The 23,732-nt window shown below is 46.5% G+C and overlaps 1 protein-coding gene and 1 long non-coding RNA gene across 2 annotated transcripts in view; one reads left to right on the forward strand and one right to left on the reverse strand.

Annotated features, from left to right (window-relative positions):
* Positions 1–23,732, forward strand: part of Vwa8 (von Willebrand factor A domain containing 8) — a 360,138-nt gene that overhangs the window by 329,683 nt on the left and 6,723 nt on the right. The window contains exons 40-42 of the mRNA XM_021181216.3: positions 4,081–4,189; positions 15,112–15,237; positions 17,377–17,535. Of these exons, the coding sequence (XP_021036875.1) occupies positions 4,081–4,189; positions 15,112–15,237; positions 17,377–17,535 (394 nt within the window). The remainder of the gene's footprint in view (positions 1–4,080; positions 4,190–15,111; positions 15,238–17,376; positions 17,536–23,732) is intronic.
* Positions 13,524–15,022, reverse strand: LOC110308882 (uncharacterized). The gene is made up of 3 exons (XR_002379624.2): positions 14,858–15,022; positions 14,555–14,777; positions 13,524–13,634 (listed from the first exon to the last, which is right to left on the reverse strand). It is a non-coding gene; the product is annotated as an uncharacterized LOC110308882 (long non-coding RNA).

A 23,732-nucleotide genomic window follows, 5' to 3' on the forward strand; every position in this document is an offset into this window, starting at 1 on the left:
TGGATACTCACAGTCAGCTATTGGATGGATCACAGGGCCCCCAATGGAGGAGCTAGAGAAAGTACCCAAGGAGCTAAAGGGATCTGCTACCCTATAGGTGGAACAACATTATGAACTAACCAGTACCTCTGAGCTCTTGACTCTAGCTGCATATGTATCAAAAGATGGCCTAGTCGGCCATCACTGGAAAGAGAGGCCCATTGAACTTGCAAACTTTATATGCCCCAGTACAGGGGAATGCCAGGGCCAAAAAGTGGGAGAGGGTGGGTAGGGGAGTGGGGGGGAGGGTATGGGGGACTTTTGGGATAGCATTGGAAATGTAAATGAGGAAAATACCTAATTAAAAAAAAAAAGAGCCTAGAAATTCAAGTCAAGTGAGCCTTCAGGTTTCAGATGTGCCATGGCTGCCTTGGGCTACTGATTGTCCCCTACTAGAAAGGAAGACTCTACAGGGTATTTTACTAGAAGTTCACATGTGCCCTTCAGCAAAAAGTGAAAAATCTCAAAGCAGCAGGGAGCACCCTTTCACAGTGAGGAGGGACAGAGAGCAGATTTCCATTTCTGTGCTCAGTGGAAGGAGCTGGGGCAGCCCGACAAAAACATGTTGAAGAGTATGTGAGTTATGAAATTCCTCCCACGTAGAACATCTGGAATGTTCTCACATGCCATGCTTTCACATCCTACAAGTAAACAGCAGAGAACAAGAGAGACAAAAATGCAGGTCCAGCCGCCACGCCCTCAGGAAAGCCTGCAAGCCTCTCACCCCTGTGGTACTGCATCAGGTAAACTTCACGTGTCTGGGCTGTGTTGCCCTCAGCCTCATCACTGACTTCCCTGGAGCCTCGGGCAGCTGTTCTGCCCTCGCTGTGCCATGCTGCATCCGTGGAAATGGGGAGCCCCCTTTCCCCCGCCCCCAGAGGTTGTGAGACTGGAAAACTTTTTAGGGATCAAAGTATTCATTTCTCAAAAGACGTGGAGGAAAGTCATGTCATAACAACGAGTCTTATTAGAATTAAAATTACTCAACATCTCATATGAAAAATAAAACTTCCTTTGAGAAAAAAATAGAAATTAGGCATGCATCATTCTCCTCTTCAATTAGTGAAGGGCTGTTACTGCCATGCCCCAGCCCTCACAAGTGATTATCAAGTCTGATTCTGCTTACATGGTCATACAGAGTGCCCTAGCACATAAGCAGTCATGGGAGGCAGGAAGCCTTCACAGTGGCACTTAGCCATGTGTAAGCTAAGAAGATTGCTCCTCTCTGACTGCCACCAGAACAAAACCTATCGGGACACTATGAAGAACTTCCAAGGAGAGGGGCCAAGGGCCACCTGTGATCCTAAGATAGCTGAATGTACCTGCCTATGAGGTGGTGAAGGGAAGGAAGCAGGCAGGGTGTGAGACGAAAGAGATGAAGCACACAGAGACCCTGGGAAAGACTGCACAGCAAAGCAAGAGCAAACGCTACCTTAGAAGTGGGCTTGCGACCCACCGGACAAATGTCTACTCAGCACTGCCAAAAGTGCATCTTTAACTTTTCTTCTGGACCTTTTCAAGCCCAGCTGTAAATAAAGAGAAGCACATGATGAACCCTGCAGACCCTGCCCCCATCCCATTCTCCTCTTTGGATTGTTTAGAGCTAATCCAAGATATTATCTCATCTTGTCATAAATCTTGCAGACTGTGTCTCTACCCACAACTAAATAAGACAGAAATCCCACAAGCCCACCGATACACACATCCATTTCTATGGTAATAATTCTTTACTCTCGTCTTGATTTCAGAATGAGTCACGTGCACAGTGAGGTCAGGTCCAGATGCTTTCACAGCATCCTGAATCGTGTGTCTAACACTGACCACTCTCTCCCATCTTATCACTTGTGGGAGGCATGGCTTCTCCCCTCCTCTGTAAGTTGCACGAGGACAGAGCCTGGAGTGGGGCAAACACACACAGAGAATGAGCAACACACGTGCCGGCTTTCACCTGTTGGTTCCTGTCCTACGATGGACTGACTAAGCAGTCCTCACCATTACTTAGAAGTCTTCCCTGGTACAAAGGACCTCCCCACGTCATTCACAGCATTCAGTTAGCATTGATTTAAAACAGATATTAGCCCTGCACCTCAAGAACTGATCAATTGAAGCTGTCTAACGGAGAGACACAAGCCTAAGACTTGTAGATCACATCCAGAAATGTGTGACGCCAGGGGAGTGGGGACAGGGAAGTGCTTGCACTGGCTCAAGCACACTTGGAAAAGCTGTCTGGTGGGGTGTTCCTTGCAAGTGTGTGTGTGTGTGTGTGTGTGTGTGTGTGTGTGTGTGTGTGTGTGTGTGTGACTGCACCCACCCCCATTTGCATAACTAAGCAGCTCCACACAGTAGGTCTCAGCTTGTGTTTGCTTTCCTCCTCACACTTTAATCCAAATTATAGTATTTAAGTCTAACCTATAGAAGAAGTAAAATAAGATTCCCAGACTCGTACATAATGATAAATACACCCTTTAAGCATGTACCACCAACAGCATGCTGTTTATCCACCAGGATTCCCAGGCTTGTCTAACCCAGAGGTTAAAGTTCCCTTCTTTAGTCTTTTACTTCCCGCTTCAGCCTTTAACATTGAGAATGTATTATCTCCTGTGAGCGAGCATCCTCTGAGTGTTCTAGCGAAGGCTGACATAACCCAAAATATGATTTCCAGATTTCTTCGTAATTAAATTGGCATGGGATGGTTAGGGGTGCACAGTGATCACCCCAGAGATAGCTATGTAGCTAGAGCTAACTCTGATCTCTCCCGAGGCCAGTGTGCTCCAGGCGGCTTCCCAGCTGCCGGGGTCCTCTTCTCTGTGTGTATTCATTCCCTACTCAGGCTCCTTTCCCACCTACTGTGCTCCAAAGACAAGCTCTGTCCAAACAGTTCCCAATTCGTACTGACCTGAGTTCTTTGAGAAAGTGCATTTGGCTGCCTACACATGAGGTGGTGTGTGGCATATCCTAAAGTGTTCACTGTGCCCTGCTTCTGTTCCCTAAAACTGTAGCCATAGCCTGACCTAGTGAAACTTACAGAGAACGCAGACTGTGAAAACTAAACACAAGTGTGTTGTTAGGAGGGAAGTCTCATGCACAGGTTCCTTTCTGTTCTTTAGAACAGAGAGCTAATATGATTTAGAAGGACATCTTGGCATGTCACCTTGAGGGGATGGCATTAGATATCAGAGTGGCTTTGTCTATATTTACTTTTTGATAGCCAGTGCTTTCAAAGTATTACATAATACCGTGTATTGAGTGTCACTGTGTATCAGGCACTGTGCTCAGTACTGAAGACTCAAAAAATAAGATGTGATCTTATTACATACACACATGGAGTCCTGAGCTTCCACCGTTCTGATTATATATTTTCCCAGAGTTTTCTCTGAGAGTGAAGAATAGAAACAACTCATTCTCCCTCGTTTGAGGGAGCGTTAAATGTATGTCATGTGTAATTTCAGCTTGCCTATAGGTTCTCTGCCTACACACACACACAAATTGAGACAATTGTGTCATGTATGCTTAGGCGATTGAGAGTGCGTTCCATATTCTTTGTCCTGGTATCACCACCTTTAATATTTATAGACTTGCACAGAAATGTGTGTTAAATTAGCACACTGTGGCTGTCACACTGGAAAATCCAAGTTCATTGCCCCCTTGCTTAGGATTAGCTTTAAATGGCTGTGTTCTGCTTTAATTTTATATTCAGTATCTGTGAGGCCAAAAGGCATCAAGTCTCCTGGAACTGCAGTTACAGGTGGTTGTGAGCCACCTGGTAGGACTGTTTGTACGAGAGAGGTCACCATATATGATGTACAGTTGGGGCTTTCCCTTTGTCCTGGGGACAGTTTGTTCATCAATTAGCAGTGGACTTTGAGCATTACCCTCCTTGTGAATCTAGGGACATTGCTGGTGACATCATTTCTTGCTTTTTCTCCTCAAAGTCATTTTGAGTCACCAAGAAGTTGTTAGAGGTCCTGTCATTGTGTAAGCAAGTGTAACAGACCCACACAAACGACATAAGCGGGTGTCATCTTCCCCCTCCGGTTTCAGATTAAAGGAGATCCAGATGAGCGAGTACGACGCCGCAACCTACGAGCGGTTTTCAAGTGCTGTCCAGCGGCAGGTGCATGCCCTCCGCATCATCCTGGATAATCTACAGGTAACTGGTCTCCGTGGGCAAAGAGAGGACTGGGGCAAAATCTGGACTTACACCGAAACTGCTGGGAAGGTTATCTGAGCACTAATCAGCCACCAGAAAGAGTCATTTCAGGGTTGACACACCAAGCTGCGAACCCAGCCCTATGATCTTCCTAGGGGAGTTAGTTCTCCAAGGGAAAATATGTGACCTCACCTTTTTCTTCCTGTCCAGGAAGCAGTAATTTTACCAGTGACCCTCCCAGGCAGACAGTGACTTCCTGACTCCCCTCAGGGAAGATCTGTGTATATCTCACCTCTCCTGGAAGTTCACAAATAGAACTCTCTCTCTCCCTGTAAATCATTTTATGGCCACTGAAGAAGCGGGGGCATGGTGGGGGGACAGATGAGATCAGGCAGGGTGCGTTTTCTCTCTGCCCCCTGCCCCTGCCTCTTCCTCTTGCCCTGTATTGCCCCAGCTCCTTGCTGTTTCACAGGCTCTCAGTGCCTCAGGACCCATGGGCACTGGTATAGCTTTTTAAAATATCAAGACACTTCAATATTTCCTAAGTAGAGGCTATAATTTCTGTCCGGTCTATTCCCTAAATGACACATGAAATCCGATTATTTGGTCCAAGGAGACAGACTCATCATTTTAGGGGAAGGCTGGGGCGTGGAGGCCTTGCCTGCACTGAAGTCTTCCGCATCCTTCCCATGGAGGGCTTGACTTTGGATCCCTTCGGCTCACTCTGTCTTCATCACTGTTCTTTCAAAGGAATGCTTCCGTGCTTTGTTAGATGTTGGAGTATGGGATGCACTTTTAATCTTCTGTTTTAACCCAAAACTTGGAGACTTCATTTTTATCGTTATTATTTTTTTTATGTATCTGTGTGTCTGTATGAGTGAATGCCATGTGTGTGCGGTGCACAGAGAGACCAGAAGAGGGCACTGGGTCCCTTGGAGCCAGAATTTAGGCAGTTGTGGGTCACCTGATGAGGGAACACTGCCCTCTGGAAAAGCATCAAGAGTCTTAACTGCTGAGCCATCTCCCCAGCCTAAGCCTTCATGTTTAAAGTTCTAAAGTTCACTGTCCAGAGGAAAGAGCTCCTCAAAGGATTGACCAGATACCCAGCTTCCAAGTCTAGCGGAGGTGGTCATCCCAGTCTTCCATGGAATATGGATATTTAGCCCCCATTTTATAAAGAAGGAAATTTAAGACTATACAGACAGTGCAGTTTCCTGGGTTGTGTGACCAATGAAGCAGCTGTCTGAGCCCAAGTCAGGTTTCTATTATCTGCCAGGTCCTTGTCACCTACCTCAAGCTTGTTGGTCCATTCCATGGGCAATTCTTATTCATAATACATTTTGTACCATCAGTCAGATGCCAACACAACATTTGCCCGTGTTCTCTTACTGAATCTTTAAGCCATAGGGGAGTTTTTTTTTTTGGTGGGCTTTCTAATCCACAAGGCATAGTCCTAAGGCTGCTTATCTTGGCCATAGCTACTGGGTAAGAATGGTTAAGGCCTCGTGTAAACTAGAAAACTGCAGATTGTGGCCAAATCAAGAAGGCTTTGATTTGGGCTCTTCCTGCCATCTTCAGCTAATCCTGTGTGACTCTGAGTAAGTAAAACCCTCCGGCTGTTTCGACATTGCTGTGTAACACCAGTAACCATGGCTGTTTCCTTGGTGACTGGACAAAGTGTGGCCAGAAACTAGCAAGATGGTTTTCCAGAGCTCAGCTTTAAGCCCACACAGTTTTGAGTTCATTCAGCATGGACTAATGCTTTTATAATAGCCAATAGAAATGAAATTACTAGGAAATGTTATTAAAATTGAGTACAAAATACAGGCCCCTCAGGGGTTGGGGTCATGGACTTTTAGGCCAGGCTGACCTCAGACTTGACCGTCTTCCCACCTCTGCCTTCTCAGTCCTGAGATTATAGACACACACAACACTAGCTTCAGGCTCCTGTTTTCTCTTAGCTATAAGATATGAACAGCACTGCTGGACAGCAGTAGTGCACACCTTTAATCCCAGCACTCGGAGGCAAAGATAGGCAGATCTCTGCGAGTTCAAGGTCAGCCTGGTCTACAGAGCAAATCCAGGACAACCAGGGCTGTTACACAGAGAAACCATGCCTTGAAAAATCAAGCAAACAAAAAGATACAAACACCAAATGTCTTTGTCCAGTTGCTATGCTAGGTTCTAAATGCTTTCTGTCACTCTCCGTGACCTGTGACACCCAGTAACAGATGTCTGCACACTGAAAGCTGTTTTTGAAGCCATCATCTAGACAGAAGAAACACCTGAAGAAAGGACTTACATGGCCGCCAGGCTATATGGAGAACACAGAATCCAGAATGACTCAGGCTTGGTGTCCTGGAGTTTGGAGAAAACATGAAAGAGAGCAAGACTGGCTGTATTGTGTCACCTCTGAGCCAGGAAGGTGCCTGGAAAAGACTGATGCTGTTCTGTCTTCAGAATGTGGCACAGCCATCTGGGAGAAGGATTCAGAGAGAAAGATAGAAGCCAGGAACCAAATCATGAAGTAATCTGAATAGTTCAGATGAGAAGTGACAGGAACTTGAGATAGGGAAATTAGTGTGAGAATGGAGAAGATGAGACAAGCTTGGGTTCAGAGGAAGGACAGGAGGACAGTGCCTGAGGGACAGGAGGACAGTGCCCGAGGGAGCCCTGGAAGACAGGAGTAGGGGACATGGGAGGAATGGCTTGTAAGGAAGGCAGTTCCTTCCTCTGGACGCTAGTGTGTGTTCTCATTCCTGGGACACCTGAACAACAATGCAGGCATGGCATTTAAAGGATTTAATATGCAAGCCTGTGTTTAGGATCAGAGTCGGGCCAGCATGGAGCGACACGCCCCGATGGACGTTTGTGTCTGTCTGTGGTTCTGTTGTTCCTTATACTGGGGTAGCCCAGGTCAAGAGAGAGGAAAGGTGTCTTAGTTAGGGTTTTACTGCTCTGAACAGACATTGTGATCAAGCCAACTCTTACAATGACAACATTTAATTGGGGCTGGCTTACAGGTTCAGAGGTTCAGTCCATTATCATCAAGGTGGAAGCAGGCAGGCATGGTGCAGGAGCTGAGAGTTCTATATCTCCATTGGAAGGCTGCTAGGAAGAGGGTCTCAAAGCCCCCACCCAAAGTGACACCCTTCCTTCATCAAGGCCATACCTGTTTCAACAAGGCCACACCTTGTTGAAAATGGTGGGCCAAGCATATTCAAACCACCACAGAAGGGGAAAGTTTAAAAAAAAACAACATCAGGCCGGGCGTGGTGGCGCAAGCCTTTAATCCCAGCACTCGGGAGGCAGAGGCAGGTGGATTTCTGAGTTCGCGGCCAGCCTGGGCTACAAAGTGAGTTCCAGGACAGCCAGGGCTATACAGAGAAACCCTGTCTCGAAAAAAACCAAAAAAAAAAACCAAAAAAAAAAAAAAAAAAAAAACAACAACAACAACAACAACAAAAAAAAAAAACAAAAAAACAAAAAAAAAAAAAACTGTGTTTCAGGAGCACCTTCCCTTTTCTTAGCACATCTGTAACTCATCTTTCAGTACAATGTCTACCTTGTGTGCAAGCCAAACAGAGTCCTGATTTCCAGGCTATTGAACAGTGACTATCTAACCAGGCTGTGGAACCATGGTTACCTAACCTGGCCCTTGCCAGGTGTGGTTAGTCTTGATTGCCAACTTGACTGGTCCTCAAGTCAACCTAGAGGCAAGCCCCTGGTCACACCTGTGAGGGACCATCTTGATCATGTGAGCCAAGGTGGAAGACTCACCCGCTGTGAGTGGCACTGTTTGTGTCTGGGATCCTGAGCTGGAGGAGCAGAGAAGCTGGGCTAGGCAGCAGTAAGCAATCACTGTTCTCTGGTGCTTGACTACGGCTGTGTGTAACCAGCTGCTCCAGGCTCCTACCAGCATGGCCCCCTTGCTTTGATGGACCATACCCTCGACCTGAGAGACGAAGCAAACCCTTTCTCCCATAAGGTGCTTTAGTCAGAGTATTTTACCACAGCAACAGGAAAAGAAATGACACTGAGTAACAGTAAGGTGGTTGAAAAGTAGAAAGCTAGTTTTACTATTTTACTAAAAAGTAAATTGTAGAGCCTTTCAATGCTGCCCAGGGACAGGTCGATATGGCAGTGTTCTTCATTCCCATTGTAACTTAAAGGGAAACCTACAGTGTCTGTCTAGAGCCTTTGATGTCCTGCAGTGAAGGAAGAGGATGTCCTCAGCTTCCTTGCCAAAGGAACCCTCATAGGTGGCACCAACCCTGACTTTCAAATGGAGCAATACGTCTGCGAAAGGAAAAGTGATGGTCTCTACATCATAAATCTAAAGAAGGACCTGGGAGAGGCCATTGTTTTCAGCTTGGGCTGTGGTTGCCATCGAGAACCCTGCTGTCAACATCCTCTCCTCCAGGAACACTGACCAGTGAGCCATGCTGAAGGTCACTGCTGCCACTGGAGCCACTCCCATTGCTGGCTGTGTGGGGACCTTCACTAACCAGATCCAGGCAACCTTCAGGGAGCCATGGCTTCTAGTGGTGAGTGATCCCAGGGCTGACGGCCATCCCCTCACAGAGGCAGTACATCAACCTGCCCACCACTGCTGTGTGTAAAACAGACTCCTCTGGGCTAGGTGGATATTGCCACTTCATGGGAAACAAGGGAGCTCACTCAGTGGTCTGGCATGGTGGATGCTGGACCAGGAAACACTCCACACGTGTAGCACTACCTCCCATGAAGACCTGTGGGAGGCTACATCTAATGTTTACTCTACGGAGATCTGGGGAGGTTGAGGAGGAGAAGCAGGCTGCTGTTGAGAAGGCTGTGACCAAGGAGGAATTTCAGGGCGAATGGACCATGACAGCCCTTGAGTTCACTGCTGCACAGCCAGAGGTGGCAGATTAGTCCAAGAGTGTGCAGGTACCATCTGTGCCCATGCAGAAGCTCCCTACTGAATACTGGAGTGCCCAGTCAGTCACTGGGGATGCTCAGCTGCTTCCACTAAGTTAGAGCCACCACTGAGAGGTCCTGAGCTGCTCTGCAGACACCTGAGCAAAGGGGAAAGGTGGAAGGGCAATAAAGTTCCTAAAGGCTGAATAAAAGAAATGAGTGTGGAAACCCTCATCCCTACAGGAGAGTGCTAATGACATGCCAGAAGCTTTGAAGAATTTCTACCAAGTCTGTACTGGAACTTATACCAAAGACGTTTTTTAAAAACCTTCCTGAAAAATCGCTAGCATGCGTGTGAAACCTAGCTGGAGCTGGGGAGAAGCACATCGCTTAACCTCTGTTTTGTCCATGCCTGGCAGCAGCATGGGAGCACTGCAGCACTGGGGAGGAGGGAGAGTAGAAAGGCCTACACATGCAGTGGCTCCAACAAGCAGAAAGCTAAGATGGTAAAGAAGCCAGCCCAGCTCCAGGATGTGCTTGGCTTGAAGACTGGTGGTATGAATGAGACTGGCTCCCATATTTCAGTGTTTGGTCCCCAGTTAGTGGAACTGTTTAGGAAGGACTAGGAGGTGTGGCCTTGGAGGAGGTGTATCACTGGGGATGGGCTTTGTGGTTTCAAAAGCCCCATGACATTCCCAGTTAGCTTGCTCTCTGCCTCCTTGTGGATCAAGATGTAAGCTCGCAGCTTCTACCCACAGCACAATTGCCCGCCCGCCCGCCCGCCTGCCATGCTCCCCACTGTGACGGTCATGGTCTCACCCTCTACAACTGTGAATCCCAAATTAATGTTTTCTTTTATAAGTTGCCTTGGTCGTTGTTTTATCATGGCAAGAAAATAGTAACTAAGACAAAAATCAGATCAGCGAAAAGCAGACACTGGAAGTTGGCCCCATTGCAGTGGCTCTTCCAACAAAGCTGGAAGCAAGGCAATTTGGAGATGTGGCTCTCCTGCTGCAACTAGACAGCCTCAGGTCCTTTCTCATAGTTTTTGAGGTGATGGCATAGTCTGAATCCAACCAACACCAGCTTAAATTCCTTAAGGGTCCCAATAGTAATTAAGAAGGAAGAATCTGCATGCAAGGGCAGCCCAGCTGCTCTGTCCCTAACACCTTCATCATTTGGGGACAAGAACACAAGCAAAAACTGCAACAGAACAGATGAAGGATGACATGGAAGGATAAGCCTCCAGGACACAGGAGTGGCAGCTGGGCTACCATGGCTTCTTTTTGTTCTCATTAGAAATGTCTCCTATTTGAAATAAGACAGAGATTTTAAAGGAATGAAAGCAGAGCTGATACAGGAGTCAAATGTAGTAAGGAAAAGTGGGAAGAACAGACAGACTCCAGCGCCCAGACTCAAGTCTGCTCAAGAAGTAGAACAGGCTTGACCCAGTCCTAAGTGCAGACCACAGAGGAAACAAGTGAGAACTTGAGAAAGCCAGTTAGATGGAAGTGAACACTGAAGAACTAGCGATGGATAAAATTTTATTTTTTGGTTTTGTTTTTGGTTTTTCAAGACAGGGTTTCTCTGCGTACCCCTGGCTGTCCTGGAACTCACTCTGTAGGCCAGGCTGGCCTTGAACTCAGAAATCCACCTGCCTCTGCCTCCCAAGTGCTGGGATTAAAGGCGTGCGCCACCACACCCAGCGGATAAAATTTTAAAACAAACAAAAACTCCGGAGAAGCGTCCAGGGAAAGGGTAAGAAAGTGCAGCTGAGCTGAAGAAGGCCCGCATGTGTGGGCTGTAAGAGAGTTACAGAGTACCCCAGCATCAGAGTACCTCATGCAGAGTCTCACGTCCTGGGGCCATCAGAATACATAGAGGAAATGTAAAATCTGGAACAAGGCACCCAGAAGTGCTGTAACTGGGTCTTTGGACAGTTATTTTTATTGCATTTTCTTGTGAGTGTGTGTGTGTGTGTGTGTGTGTGTACGGGGAGATACATGCATATAATGCATGTGTGGAGGTCAGAGGACAACTTTCTGGAGTCAGTTCTCCCTTCTACCAAGTGGGTCCCAGGGATTGAACTCAAGTTTTCAGGTTGACGGCAAGCTCCTTTACCGGATTAGCCATCTTGCCAGCCCCAAAGTCCTAGTCTTTTCTTGACATAGTTTAAGGAAACAGTCTTTGTGCTAGAGAATGCTTTGGGATGATGACCATTCAGGAAAATAAGGGCAGCTTAAGAAAATTAAGACTAAGCTCTCCAGTCTTGGGTGATAACCAAAGATAACAATTAGGATATTCTAAGAGGAAAATAACTGCCCCATCAAGGGCAGTAACAGTAACCCATGTCCAAGCAGAAACACTTTTATCGTGTTTTAAAAGAATTGTCATAATTATTATCATGAAAGAAAACCTCTTCACTTTGCTGCATGTGTGCACCAAGGCTCCCTGGAATCGCATGACTCTACAGCACGCTATCTCTGAGCCGCGTTCTCCCTGTCCAAGGTCCATGGCACCTGCAACTAGGGATCAGCTTCCTGTCCTCTGTCACAAGGTCTGGGTCAGAAATTGGACTTTATATAACTCCCACAAGAGTTAACAACCACTCTGTGGTCTTGAGGGCTGCCTCACAGTAAAGGTTTTTTAAGTCTTTTTTTAAAACTTTCTTAAATTAGGTGCACCTATATGGGAGTCTTCACTATGCTAATTTTTCAAAATTATGTAAGTACAGTCCTTGTAGAGGTCAGAAGTAGGCATCAGATCCCCCCGGAACTGGAATTATGGGTTTCTGTGAGCACTTGATGAGTGTGCTGGAAACCAAATGTGAATCTTCTCCAAAGCACTAGGTGCTCTAACCATTGAACCACCTCTCCAGCCCCATACGGTCATGCATAAAGTAACAAACCACAATGTTATGCTCACTTTATTACAGCAAGAGTGCTACAGATGTGGTGGTTCATTTCTTCTAATGCTGAATAATATTCCATTGCCAGAACATACCACAGTTTACCCATTTATATCTCAGTTGCTTCCAAGGTTTTGCAGTTATGCATAAAACACCATGTATAATTTTGTGTGTGTGTGTGTGTAGATGCAAGTTTCTTACTTGTTGTGTAAATACCACGGCTTGCAGTTGCTGGATTATGAGAGCGAGTTTTGTTTTACAAGAAACTGCCAAACTGTCTTCACAAGTGGCTGTAGCAGCTCCACCGGCAGTGAGCGTTCATTTGCTCAGCCCTTCCTCGCCCACACTTGGTGTTGTCAGCGGCTTGGATCAGGGCCATTCCTAGGCATAGGATGATATCTCATAGCTGTTTTAATCTAATGGTGGAGAATGTCAGACGTGCTCTCACATGTACAGTTGAGCAGGCCCCACAGCAAAGAAGGCACACTGGTACTAACGTGTTGCCCTTTAAAAGGACTTACTCTTTGAGACTCATGTATATGATGTATTTTGATCATACACCCCCCCCCATACACACACACACACACACACACACACACTTCCTCTCAGCAGGTTCCCTCCAGCTTTGTGTCTTGTCTTAGAGACCCCCTGAGTTTACGGGTGTGGGGGGAGCGGCTTATGTGACAATGGCTATGGGGTTATTGCTGGACTGAGCAACTTGCCAGTGGCTGTAGCAACCATTAGCTGCCAGTAACTCCTCAGGATAGAGGTGGGACCTCACGAGCCCTGCTCCCACCCACGATGGGGTGTTGAAAGCTCATCTTGGGTATGTTTTCTGCAGGTAGTGGTAGCTGCTGTTAGTGTGTGCATGCGACGGCCGGCCGTGTCATTTTATAACACCCATCACACCCTTCACCCTTCTTTCAGCTCTCCCTCCTGTGCTTTGTTTCCTGAGCCTTAAACATGGAGATGTCGATGCCCCCCATACAGTGCCCATTCAGTGGTACCTCAGCATTCACTGCCACCACAATAAGAAGCTCTCTGAGCAAGGCTGAGGGCAGCACTGATCTATAACTGTAAACATAAATAGTAAGAATGTAATTTTACAATATGCCCATTTAGTGTAACAGGTTTTCCCATAGGTTTTTGCCCATTTTTAACTTTTTAGAACATGGGTTTTAAGAGAATTTTATATATTTGGAGTATCATTCCTTTATCGAAATTATAAATGAATATTATATATTAATGTAAATATGAAATTAAAAAACCTGTAATGGGGGGAGAAAAAAAAGAATCCTGTAGCACACTAACATGGATATTTTAATTCTGGTGGGCAGTTGGCTCACGTGTATATTCTTGGCAAGAATTCCATGAGTGCACAGAAATAGGGTATCCTGGCACAAAGCTCGGACCATGGAAAGTCTTGGTAAGATATGTAGCTACCAGTGACAGGAAGGAAGGGCAAATATAAACTTTGAGCCTTCGTTCCTACAATCTTCTCAGGCCACCACCCCTGAACCAGGGATCAGGACTTGGCTCCTGTCATTCTGGTGACTGGTTGGTAATACCGCAGTCTTCCTTGGAGGCCTGGCCTTGCTGGGCATCACTGCCGAGGACTGACTCTTGCATGGTTAGCCACTAGGGAAATAAAGAAAAAGTGAATGAATGTGACATAGTTGCAGTAACTAGCTGTCATCAAAATGGTATGAAAGTTGAATTCTTATGCTGGGCTCAGGAGGAATATGGGATTTGTACTGGTATAAAATTGTATGTCATGTTAGATAACAGATGCACCATTGTTAAGCCTTTATTCGCTAATTTTCATAAATCAAAGGCAATGACCCTGAGGCTTCCCCACCTACCCTGTTAGCTGCTGCATGAACATGTTAGACCAGCATGATTTCAGTCCCATGCCACATCAAGTTCTTTTAGTGAATTTTTAATGCCTACCACAGCTATAGAAAACTAAATTTAAACCCCCTCCTGTCACCATAAAGGAAATAGAAAATATTCTAATTCCATTCTTCCCCATATTTTTATATTTATGAGACAGAGTGTGTCTTAAAGTCTGGTTTGTATTCCCAAGGCTCCTTTAGCATAGATCCCAATGTAACTGCAGTCATGGGCTCTCTTAAGTATGCACCTTCCTTGGGATGTTAGAGTTCATCTTAGTCAGTTAGGGTTTCTGTTACTATGATGAAACATTGTAGCAACATGCGAAGGAAAGTGTTTGTTTGGCTTATCCCTCTACATCATTATTAAGACAGGAGCTCAAACAGGGCAGCAACTACTGTCAAGGCAGTACCAGCCAGGGATGGTACCACCCACAATGAGCTGGGCCCTCCCGCATCAGTCACTAAGAAGATGCCCTGCAGACTGTCTACAGCCTCATCTTACAGAGGCATTTGTTTAGGTCTCTTCCTCTCAGATAGCTTTAGTTTGTGTCAGGCTGACATAAAACTATCCAGCATAGAGTTTTTTTATCCTTTACCTGTCTGTTTGGGCTATCTGGCACAGTTGTGAGTTACCGTGGCAAAGCATGCTGTGAGTTAAAGTACCTTCCAAAAAGTTCAGATGCTTTCCAGACCTAGAAAAGCGGAGAGCCATGTGTCGCACAGACGGCTCCCATCCTCCCCAGCTGTTCCAGTTTGCACACAAAGTCTCAGGACGTGACTAAATTCCCATGCAGAAGGGAGACGGCTGAAGCTCAGTGCACAGACTCTGTCACCGTTAACAAGTTCAAGCTGATTGTTTTGTTACCTAATAAATTTTCTGGGATCCCTGTAACAGAAAATCCATAAGAAATACGTCATCATTACATTTCCAGACATTGAACTTTCCCTTGGGGTTCATTTGCATACCGTCTTCCTGTTCGTATGTCCTCTGTGCGAGTTCTTTGTATTGTTCCATGTGTTAAAACAATTACAACTGAGAAACCACACTCCAAAGGCCTTGCCTATAAGCAGAGCAGAGGCCATGTGACCACATTCTGGCAGAGACCTCTCCGACTGATAGGATCCCGGTGTGTTTCCTGTTATTCATGAAAGAAAGTGTGTCAAAGAACTGTAGCACTAAGCACGTAAAGATTCATGTGTCTTTGTCTGTGACATTGCAGGCCAAAGGCAAAGAAAGACAGTGGCTAAGACACCAAGCTACCGGAGAACTGGACGACGCCAAGATCATTGACGGGCTGGCAGGAGAAAAGTCCATCTACAAACGTCGGGGCGACCTGGAACCCCAGGTAAATAATGGGGAACCCCGAGCCTCAGATCCACATAGTTCAGCCTTCTGTACAGAGTTCATGAATTGTGTCAAAACACCATTAACCCAAAATATGCAACTACAGAAAGCATTACAGGAGACATAACTTTTTTTTAAAAAAAGACTCAAGATATGGAACATGTACACAAAATAGAATAATATTAAGAACAAGCAATGCAAGAGCCAGGCATGGTGATGCACTCTTCTAACCCTGACACTCAAGTGTCAGAGATTGAAAGCAGCCTGATCTACAAAGTGAGCCCAGGACAGCCAGGGCTACATACATACATCCTTTCTCAAAACAGCAACAAAACCGGCACAAAGGTAGGGTGAGCTTTAACCAAATCTAGAGGAGTTAACACCAGAGTTCAGACTGTGACCTAAGGTTCAACCAGGCGAAGCAAGGGAATATATACTAAAACCGGAAGATGCTAGTTTATATCAGAACAGAAAAGGGTAGTTCATGGTGCTACGGTCTTCAGTGGAGGGGAAGCCAACCTTCCTACCCTAGTCCAGCCACCTCAGAGAAGAAACCAAGAATAAACACTGCCCACCAGCCCTGCACCAGCCAAAAGCTACCTATGCGGCCACCTCCAGGCCCATCCACTCCCCAGATGCAGAGTGGGTGCTCTGCAGGTGTGGGGATGGGAGATGCCCTGCTGCTTGTGGATCCCAGAGGAGTCTTCAGGAGAGAGAAACAGAGCAATCATACAGTCTCCTGCTCTGCTGGAACTGTAACAATCTGTGTCCATCACATGCCTTTAGTTTGTAGGAAACAAGGAATTCTCTCTTAAGTTATATTAATTGTAGTAAATAAGTATTCAGCAGACTGTGGCAACGCGGTCAACTATTGAACCCTAGTGAACTTTGGGGTTTCCTATCGCCCTGAATAATCAAAACTGGTGAGTAGCCACCGGGATCCGGGGCGCAGCGAGCGAAGACAGGAGTGTCACTCTCTGTAATGTTTACTCAGAGTGGATCTGGTAGTAATTTGGGAGGTCTTATTTCTATGTCATTGCCATGAGTCAACAGCTGCTTTCTCTGACTCACTGTGGTCAGCAAGCATGCGGACACATCTGTGAGTTAGTCATGCCCACGTGTGTGCCACGCCGCTTCTAATCAGGGACACTCAACGTAGTTTAAAGGGATGTATAAAATTTGCTTCCTACTGTTATTCTCCAAACATTCATGATATCTTAAGTTATTTATTTATCCTGTATATATGCATGTATGTGATGTACACACACACACACACACACACAAGGGAGGAGGCATGCATGCCACAGCAGGTATATGGAAGTCTGAGGACAGCGAGCAGGACTCAGTTCTCTCCTTCTCCCATGTAGTCAGGCTCCTTGGCAAGTCCCTTAGCCACCAAGCCATCTCGTGAGCCATCTCACCACCCTCTACAGGATTTTCTTGAAATTATTAGTTCTGCCTATCATATTTCATGCATGCCAGCAAGTATATAATAGAATAATCTGGAATTTTTCTTATTTATTATTACTGACAAATTAAAAAAAAAGTGCATTGGCGGGTCTGGGCCCCAAGCTGATCTCTTAAGATTTCACATTTTAATCAGTAATTTTTGCCAGATAGCGGCTCAATGCCACTCTAACTGCCAAGAAAAGAAAAAACAAAAAAGTTCACCAAGCAGAAGAAAACCCAAAAGCTCTAAAGAGACGTTCAGAAAACACTTACGCTCTTGGCCAGACCACCTCTCACATAACCGTGCTGTAGCAGTCTGGTATTTCTTCAGCCTAGGTGAAAAATGACCTTCAAGTGACTGCGTAATAAAAGAAATGAAGCTCCCCTCCAGCTACACACTCTCCCCAGGGGTGCTGACGCACAGAGTAAAGGATGTGGGGCTTCTATCCTCCCAGGCTGACATTTCTAAAATACATTATCTTTAAGTTGTCAACCTCCAGACGGCAGCTTTACCATATTCCAGAGGCAGCTCTTTTCCTTGTGCAGCCAGTCTGACATCTGCTTACTAGGGTACCGCCATCACCTCTACCCTCTGGGACAGCCCTGTGCAGACCTGCCCACCTTGGGCTGCCACCTCAGAGCCTGGGCAAGAAGTCAGCTGACCATGGTTTTCTGCCATCCCCTCCCTCAGCTAGGTAGTCCACAACAGAAGCCCAAGCGCCTGCGCCTGGTGGTGGACGTCTCCGGCAGCATGTACCGCTTCAACGGGGTGGATCGCCGGCTAGAGCGCTCGATGGAGGCAGTGTGCATGGTCATGGAAGCCTTCGAGAACTACGAGGAGAAATTCAAGGTAATGGTTCCAGTGGTAGAGCTTCATTGGTCACTTAGGGTCAGTACCGGTAAGGTGGATGCAGACTCCACCCAGAGCTCCAGGCACCATTCTCTCAGCAGCAGGGAACATGACTGCTGCTTCGCCTGTCCTAACAGTAACATAACTGAAGGGCCAGTAACCTCTAGTTCCACAGAGAAAAGCACTGTAACATGTAAGTTGTGTGATGCTAAACTGCAGGGTTTCCTGGAAACCCTGAAGCCTGTTCTCATTTTCCTGGGCATCCTCATCGAGTGCCTCTGAGCGCTGACATCCCATCAGCAGCCAAGGTCTGCGCACAGCATCCTGTGCTGCGATTCCCTTTCCCTGTGAACCATGAGCCGACAATAACATACATCCACAGCTGGCATGGCGATTCACCCGAGAGGAAGCTGCCTTCTGCTCAAACCATTTCCAGCTTGTTATTGTGCAGTTTGCTATCAAATCCCCCATTTCAGAGGTCTGAGGATAGGGAGGCAATTCCCGCTCTACAATGTTGCCAGCCAGTGGGAGCCACCTCATCTTCTTGTGATTGTCCATAGAAAACACAGGCATCACAGCAGATAACCTGACTACCAACACATGCCAGAGAGAGCCATGGTATGTACAGATGTTGTGAAGGGCACACAACCTAAGCATGCAAACTCTTTAATGGATAAAACAATCCTTGAGCAACAGAGTCTCAAATCCATTGCCATTTAAGCAGGCACCCCACCTGTACCTGAAGACTGTGCCCCATGCCATGGCTCTGTATTACGCAAAACCAAGAGACCAGTTGACTTCCCATTTCCCTCGGGCTCCTTGTGAAGGGTGCAGCCCACTGGCTCTCCCAGGGTTCCTGTGTAAGTCCCTGGAAGAATGGCTTTTCGGCGCTCAGTGGGGAGCAGCGAGCAGCGTCCAGCAGTGACTACCACAGGGCTGCAAGGCTCTGCACAGTACGGAGATAAATGCATCTAACACACGGCTGAGCACGAGAAAGCTCTGCTTCCCTTCACGACAGCAACACTATCCCTCGTGGTCACCGAAACCCAGGGAAGTATGTAAGAGTCCCTCTTGGCTCTATTGTAGTTGCCAGCAATCCCAGAAGCCCAATCAAAGACTGACTCTGAGAGGGTGAGGACAGGACACGGGAAGACCCCAATCAAAGCCTGACTCTGAGAGGGTGAGGACAGGACACGGGAAGTCTGGGAAGCTTCTGAGAAGCATTGCACAGCTTGGAAGACACACTACTTCCTCCTGTGGGAGCCAGAGGTGGTCAGCCTTTTAGAGTACACTCTCTGTGCTCTCCACACTGAGAAGCCATTCAGACTTTCCATCTCTTGACCCTCCTGTACCTCATACGTGATTGCATCTGCATTTTTTTCTTTTTAATAGAAAATGTTTATTTAAACCATTTTGACCAATAGGTGGCTAGGCAGCCATGGGTCAGTATTAATAGCCACATCTTACCTAATGTTCAAAAGCATTGAACCTGCCCCAACATCCCCGTCACAAGCTCTTTCCAGGCCTTCCCTCCGTGCTTGTGTAATGGACACTGTCCTTTTGCCGCCACCCCGTACCATACATCTTGAGAGTTGATTGGCTACGGGCTTCCCGGGCCCCCTCTGAAGAGAACAAAGGAATGATGGAGTCCCATATTCCATGAAATCTCCTGCTCCTAACTAGGGTGCATGTGGGTACACAGCTGCAGAGGTGCCCTGGAGGGCCCATGAGGAGGAGGTGCACACAGTACAGAGGAGGAAGAGTGGAACTGAGGCTCTGTCTCTCAGACTCTGGCTGCACGTGTGCGTTTTCATCTCTTTTTAGAAATATTTGATATTCTTTATATAATTATTCCCAGCCACTTAGTCTGTCTGCATGTTTAATTTCTTGTTTATGAAAGAAGAATAAGGTCCAGCAATGACTCCTGGGCAAATCGATGATGGTTTGTGGAATACTAGGGATGGCATCACCCGGCATCTTTGGGAATTGGCAGTGCAATCTAAAGCTCCTGCCTGAGTTCCAGACAGGTCTTAATTCAGTCTTCCTGCAGCCAGTCCCGGACCCCGCATGTGCTCGGCAGCCTTCAGAGGTGCCAGCTGGTGAGGGGGTCTGCAGGCTGCCCACGCCTCTTGGCACCTGCTTGTGTTGTGTTTGGCTAGAGCTCTGTGCTGCCTTCTGGGGTCATTACAGTCTGGATGGGAGGCTCACTTACAGTCCTCACCCCCACTCTCTCCCACATTAGCACAACCCATGCCAAACCACAAGGACCCTCAAGCATGAGCAGTACTGAGACCTAACTCAGCAGCGTGACATTCGCTAAGCCACTTGGAGTCTTTAAAGTACCTCAGAGTGTTCAGCCACCTGACTCCACAGGTTCCTAGAACAACACAATTTACAGACAGCCAACAGCCAACTCCTCGAAGCTAGAGCCAGCACCGTCCCTGCCAGTCACACAGCGCATAGGGTCACACAGCACATAGGCAGGACACTAACGATTCTGTCAACTATGATTTCCGTCAAGGAGCTTTTCCTTTCCTTCATTCTGTTTGTTATTTTCTCCAAGCTCCCAGGAGTCATCAGTGTCATCTTAAAATAGACTTTCTTTTCAAAAGCTCTTGATGTCCTGACAGTTTTTTTCAGACTGTTTTTCCACTAAACATTCAAACAATGGTACCAGAAAATGGATTTGTTCTCTCACTCAGAAACTGGGCTTTGGAGAGACAATAACGTAAAAGGTTTCATTTTATTGTTTCCATGAAAGTGTTTAAAAGTCAGGCAGACAGTATAAAAGGAAGCCTGGGGGAGCATGTGGGGTTAGGGCACCCCACGCCTCCTGCACTACCCAAGAGCTCCACTTATGCTGCACAATGTTGTGTAAAGTGGACTTCTTATAGTTGATTCCATTGCCACAAGGATTCCATTGCTGAGAGAGCGTTGGGGATGTAGCTTTGGTGGTAAAGACTGTGACAAACACCATGACCAAAAAGCTTTAGGGAGTAAAAGCTTATGTGGCTTAATTTCCCAGTCACTGTCCATGGAGGGAAGCCAGGGCAGATACCATGGAAGGCTACTGCTCACTGGCCTAGGCTCAGCTTTCCTGTACAGCCCAGGTCCACCTGTCTAGGTGTACAGCCATCTACAGTGGGCAGGGGCCCCTCTCCTCACTCAGGACAATCTCTCACAGACATGACCCCAGATCAGGCTGACCTAGGCAATTCTTCAGCAAAGATTCACTTTTCCTAGGTTAACAATAAATTCTAACCAGGCCCCCTAGCCTGTGCAGGGCCCTAGGGTCTATCCTCAATACTGCAAACACTAAAGATGGAAAAGAAACCCACCTTTCTAGAACCATAGTGAGCTCTGGCTTCCCACCGACTCCAAGGACTGGGTTCCTTCCGTAGATGGTGTTGTGGGTCCTCACATCACACGTATGAAACATGCTCCCTCAACAGATGAAGACAAGACAATTCATACGTGTTCCTCAAACAACGTGAAGCTGGTTTTCATTCCATTAATTGTCATAGAACCTTGCGTCTGGGCATTATTTTCACCAACCTCTTTCTACAGATGAGAAAGCCAAGGTTCAAAAAGGTTAAATACTTGGCCCAAGGTCACACTGCTAAATGTGAAACACCAGCTTCTGACCCTGTCTTAGTTGGGGTTTTACTACTGTGAACAGACACCATGACCATAGCAAGTCTTATAAATAAACGACGTTTAATTGGGGCTAGCAGGCATGGTGCAGGAGGAGCTGAGAGTTCTACACCTTCATCCAAAAACTGCTAGTGGAAGACTGACTTCCAGGCACCCAGGGTGAGAGTATTAAGCCCATACCCACAGTGACACACCTACTCCAACCAGGTCATACCTATTCCAACAAGGCCACACCTCCAAATGGTGCCACTCCCTGTATAAGAATATACAAACCATCACAGACCCCTACCCCCACCCCATTGGGGATCTTTCTTTCTTGTTCTATCCTATTTCTTGGATCTGTTTTACATATGCCCAAACTTATGCAAAAATTCATTCAAAAGTAAAAACATTTTATTATCATCTTCTACTCTTACACAGGTGATGTAATGAACACAGCTTCTTTGAAGATCTTAGTCAGGAAGACTCCATTGCTTCCCAGAAGGCTAGAGAAAGATATGACTCACAGAGACACACTTAGCTGAGTGTCTGTAATTATGCCTTTCCCAATGCCTTAAGAATGTTCTTTGAGTTTAAATATGGAGACCAGTCATCCTATTAGGCTTAGGCTTTGAATATATCTACCCAGAGATAGGACTCAACAAAAAACTGCACAAAGTTTGCTGAGACCATCAGGACTGACTCAGTAACTGATGTAGCAATATTAGCCATAAAAACAAGACACTTAAGAATAGGTGCAGGACTAGCTTGAGGAATCAGTATTTCTCTGTAGTAACTTGAATTGATAGATGAATTTAGAGACAACACTAAATCTGTCTTAGGAAAGGCAGACAGCTGCTCCCAGCATTGGTGCTAACACCTACAGTGGAGCTGATTCAGAGACTCTAAGATGAGCCTTGTGAAGATGCTGATCATGTGGGGAGAGCAAAGCAAGTCCTGACCATCTTCATCACGAAATGGACTGCGCTCTCCACCCACCCCCTCTGTGACCCTGGGAAGTGGTCAGACAGATATCAGTCCTCTTTGTCAGAGAGAAGTGATTTACAAGCAGGTACCATTAGAGGCCATCTAAACTAGCATCTCTAGCAAGGCCAGAAGGAGCTTTGGAAAGGTTAAGTGCCTTGCTCTAAGTCAAAAAGCTTTTCATGTCCAAGCCATGTCACACCTCGACTTTGAGAACACTGTTCTCTTTATATTGACTTCCCTAATAGGAAGCAGGGCAAAGCAGATACGGTAGATTAGTAACTCACATGTACCCAGGGCTCTGGAGACATCTCCCTTGACCTATTCAATCACTCATTCACTAACTGCCTGCTGTCCATAGTATTGCCAATTTAGAACAGAATTCACATGTCAGTGTTCACACCAGCCTCAGATATCACCACATACCAACTTACAACCAGAAGGCTAATAAAGCATAGCGGATACCCAAACCAGCATTTCACGGTCTTCCCCAAGAGCAGGAGAAGCCTCAGACATATTCACAAACATGCCAACAGCACTGTGCATTTCCTCTGCACACTGCTTTAAAATTCTGGTGAAATGGTAAATTTCTCTCTTGATAAGACTCTGGTTTGTTTTTGCCATACCTCTCCCTAAAGGAATGAGGTTTTCAAAACACATCCAGGAAAAGTGAGGTCCAAACAAATTGTGAAGCAAAGAAGCATTAGAGAGGGCCTCTCTGTGTGAGGGTTTCGGAATAGCTGTCATTTAATATTTATGCTGAGGGCTTAAGTACAAAACTCCACAAAAATTTCCAGGACACCTTGCAAGCCACATAGAAAACTTACAGCCTGGATGCTGGTGGTTGACAGGGACAAGGGGGCTCTTGTTTATTGAGTCCTGTGCTGCTCCTGGAAGCACATATGTGGCCTGTCCTGCTGATTACATGATGGTCCTGGCAGGGCCCAGCTTGGGTGAGTGGCAGAGTCAAGAGTTAGAGTCCAGCTGGCTGTGATGTGCTCTCCCGTTATCTGAGCACTGAGTGACTGAGGCAGGAGGATCATGAGTTTGAAGCTACCCTGAGCTCACACAAATAATAACAAAGTTAGTTTATGTATGTTTTCCTTGAACTCCGTTTTAAGGATTAGTGAATTACTGTTTTTAAACACATTGGGATACATGGGCAAAGGCCAACCTGGAGATAAAACACATAGGGAAAGCATTTGCCTAGCACAATCGAGGCCCCAGGTTCAACCCCAAGTAACACAAAAAAAGAGGTGGGGGTGAGGAAGGGAGGCTGGGAAGTTTACAATCATCCCTCAGCCCTGCCCTGTCCAGGCCCCTACAAGGGAAGTGCACATGGACCTAGGGCCAGGCCTTCTTACAACTTCTAACTACCCTGATGAGTGACCTACCTTTACTCTCTGGTCCTTTGTAGGCCTTTCTTAGGTCTGCCTTCCTAGGGAAGACTCAGCTGGTATAAGCATACCAGGATCTGAAGGGGCAGCCAGATGGGACCATAGGCAAGAACTGTCCACACTGCCCGTGTTCTACAAGCTTCAAGAAGGCCACAAACTAATAATTTGATCGTGCCTCTGCAG

The sequence above is a fragment of the Mus caroli genome, unplaced genomic scaffold (assembly GCF_978045245.1).
Source record: "Mus caroli unplaced genomic scaffold, Mus_caroli_1 scaffold_12, whole genome shotgun sequence".
NCBI lineage: Eukaryota > Metazoa > Chordata > Mammalia > Rodentia > Muridae > Mus > Mus caroli.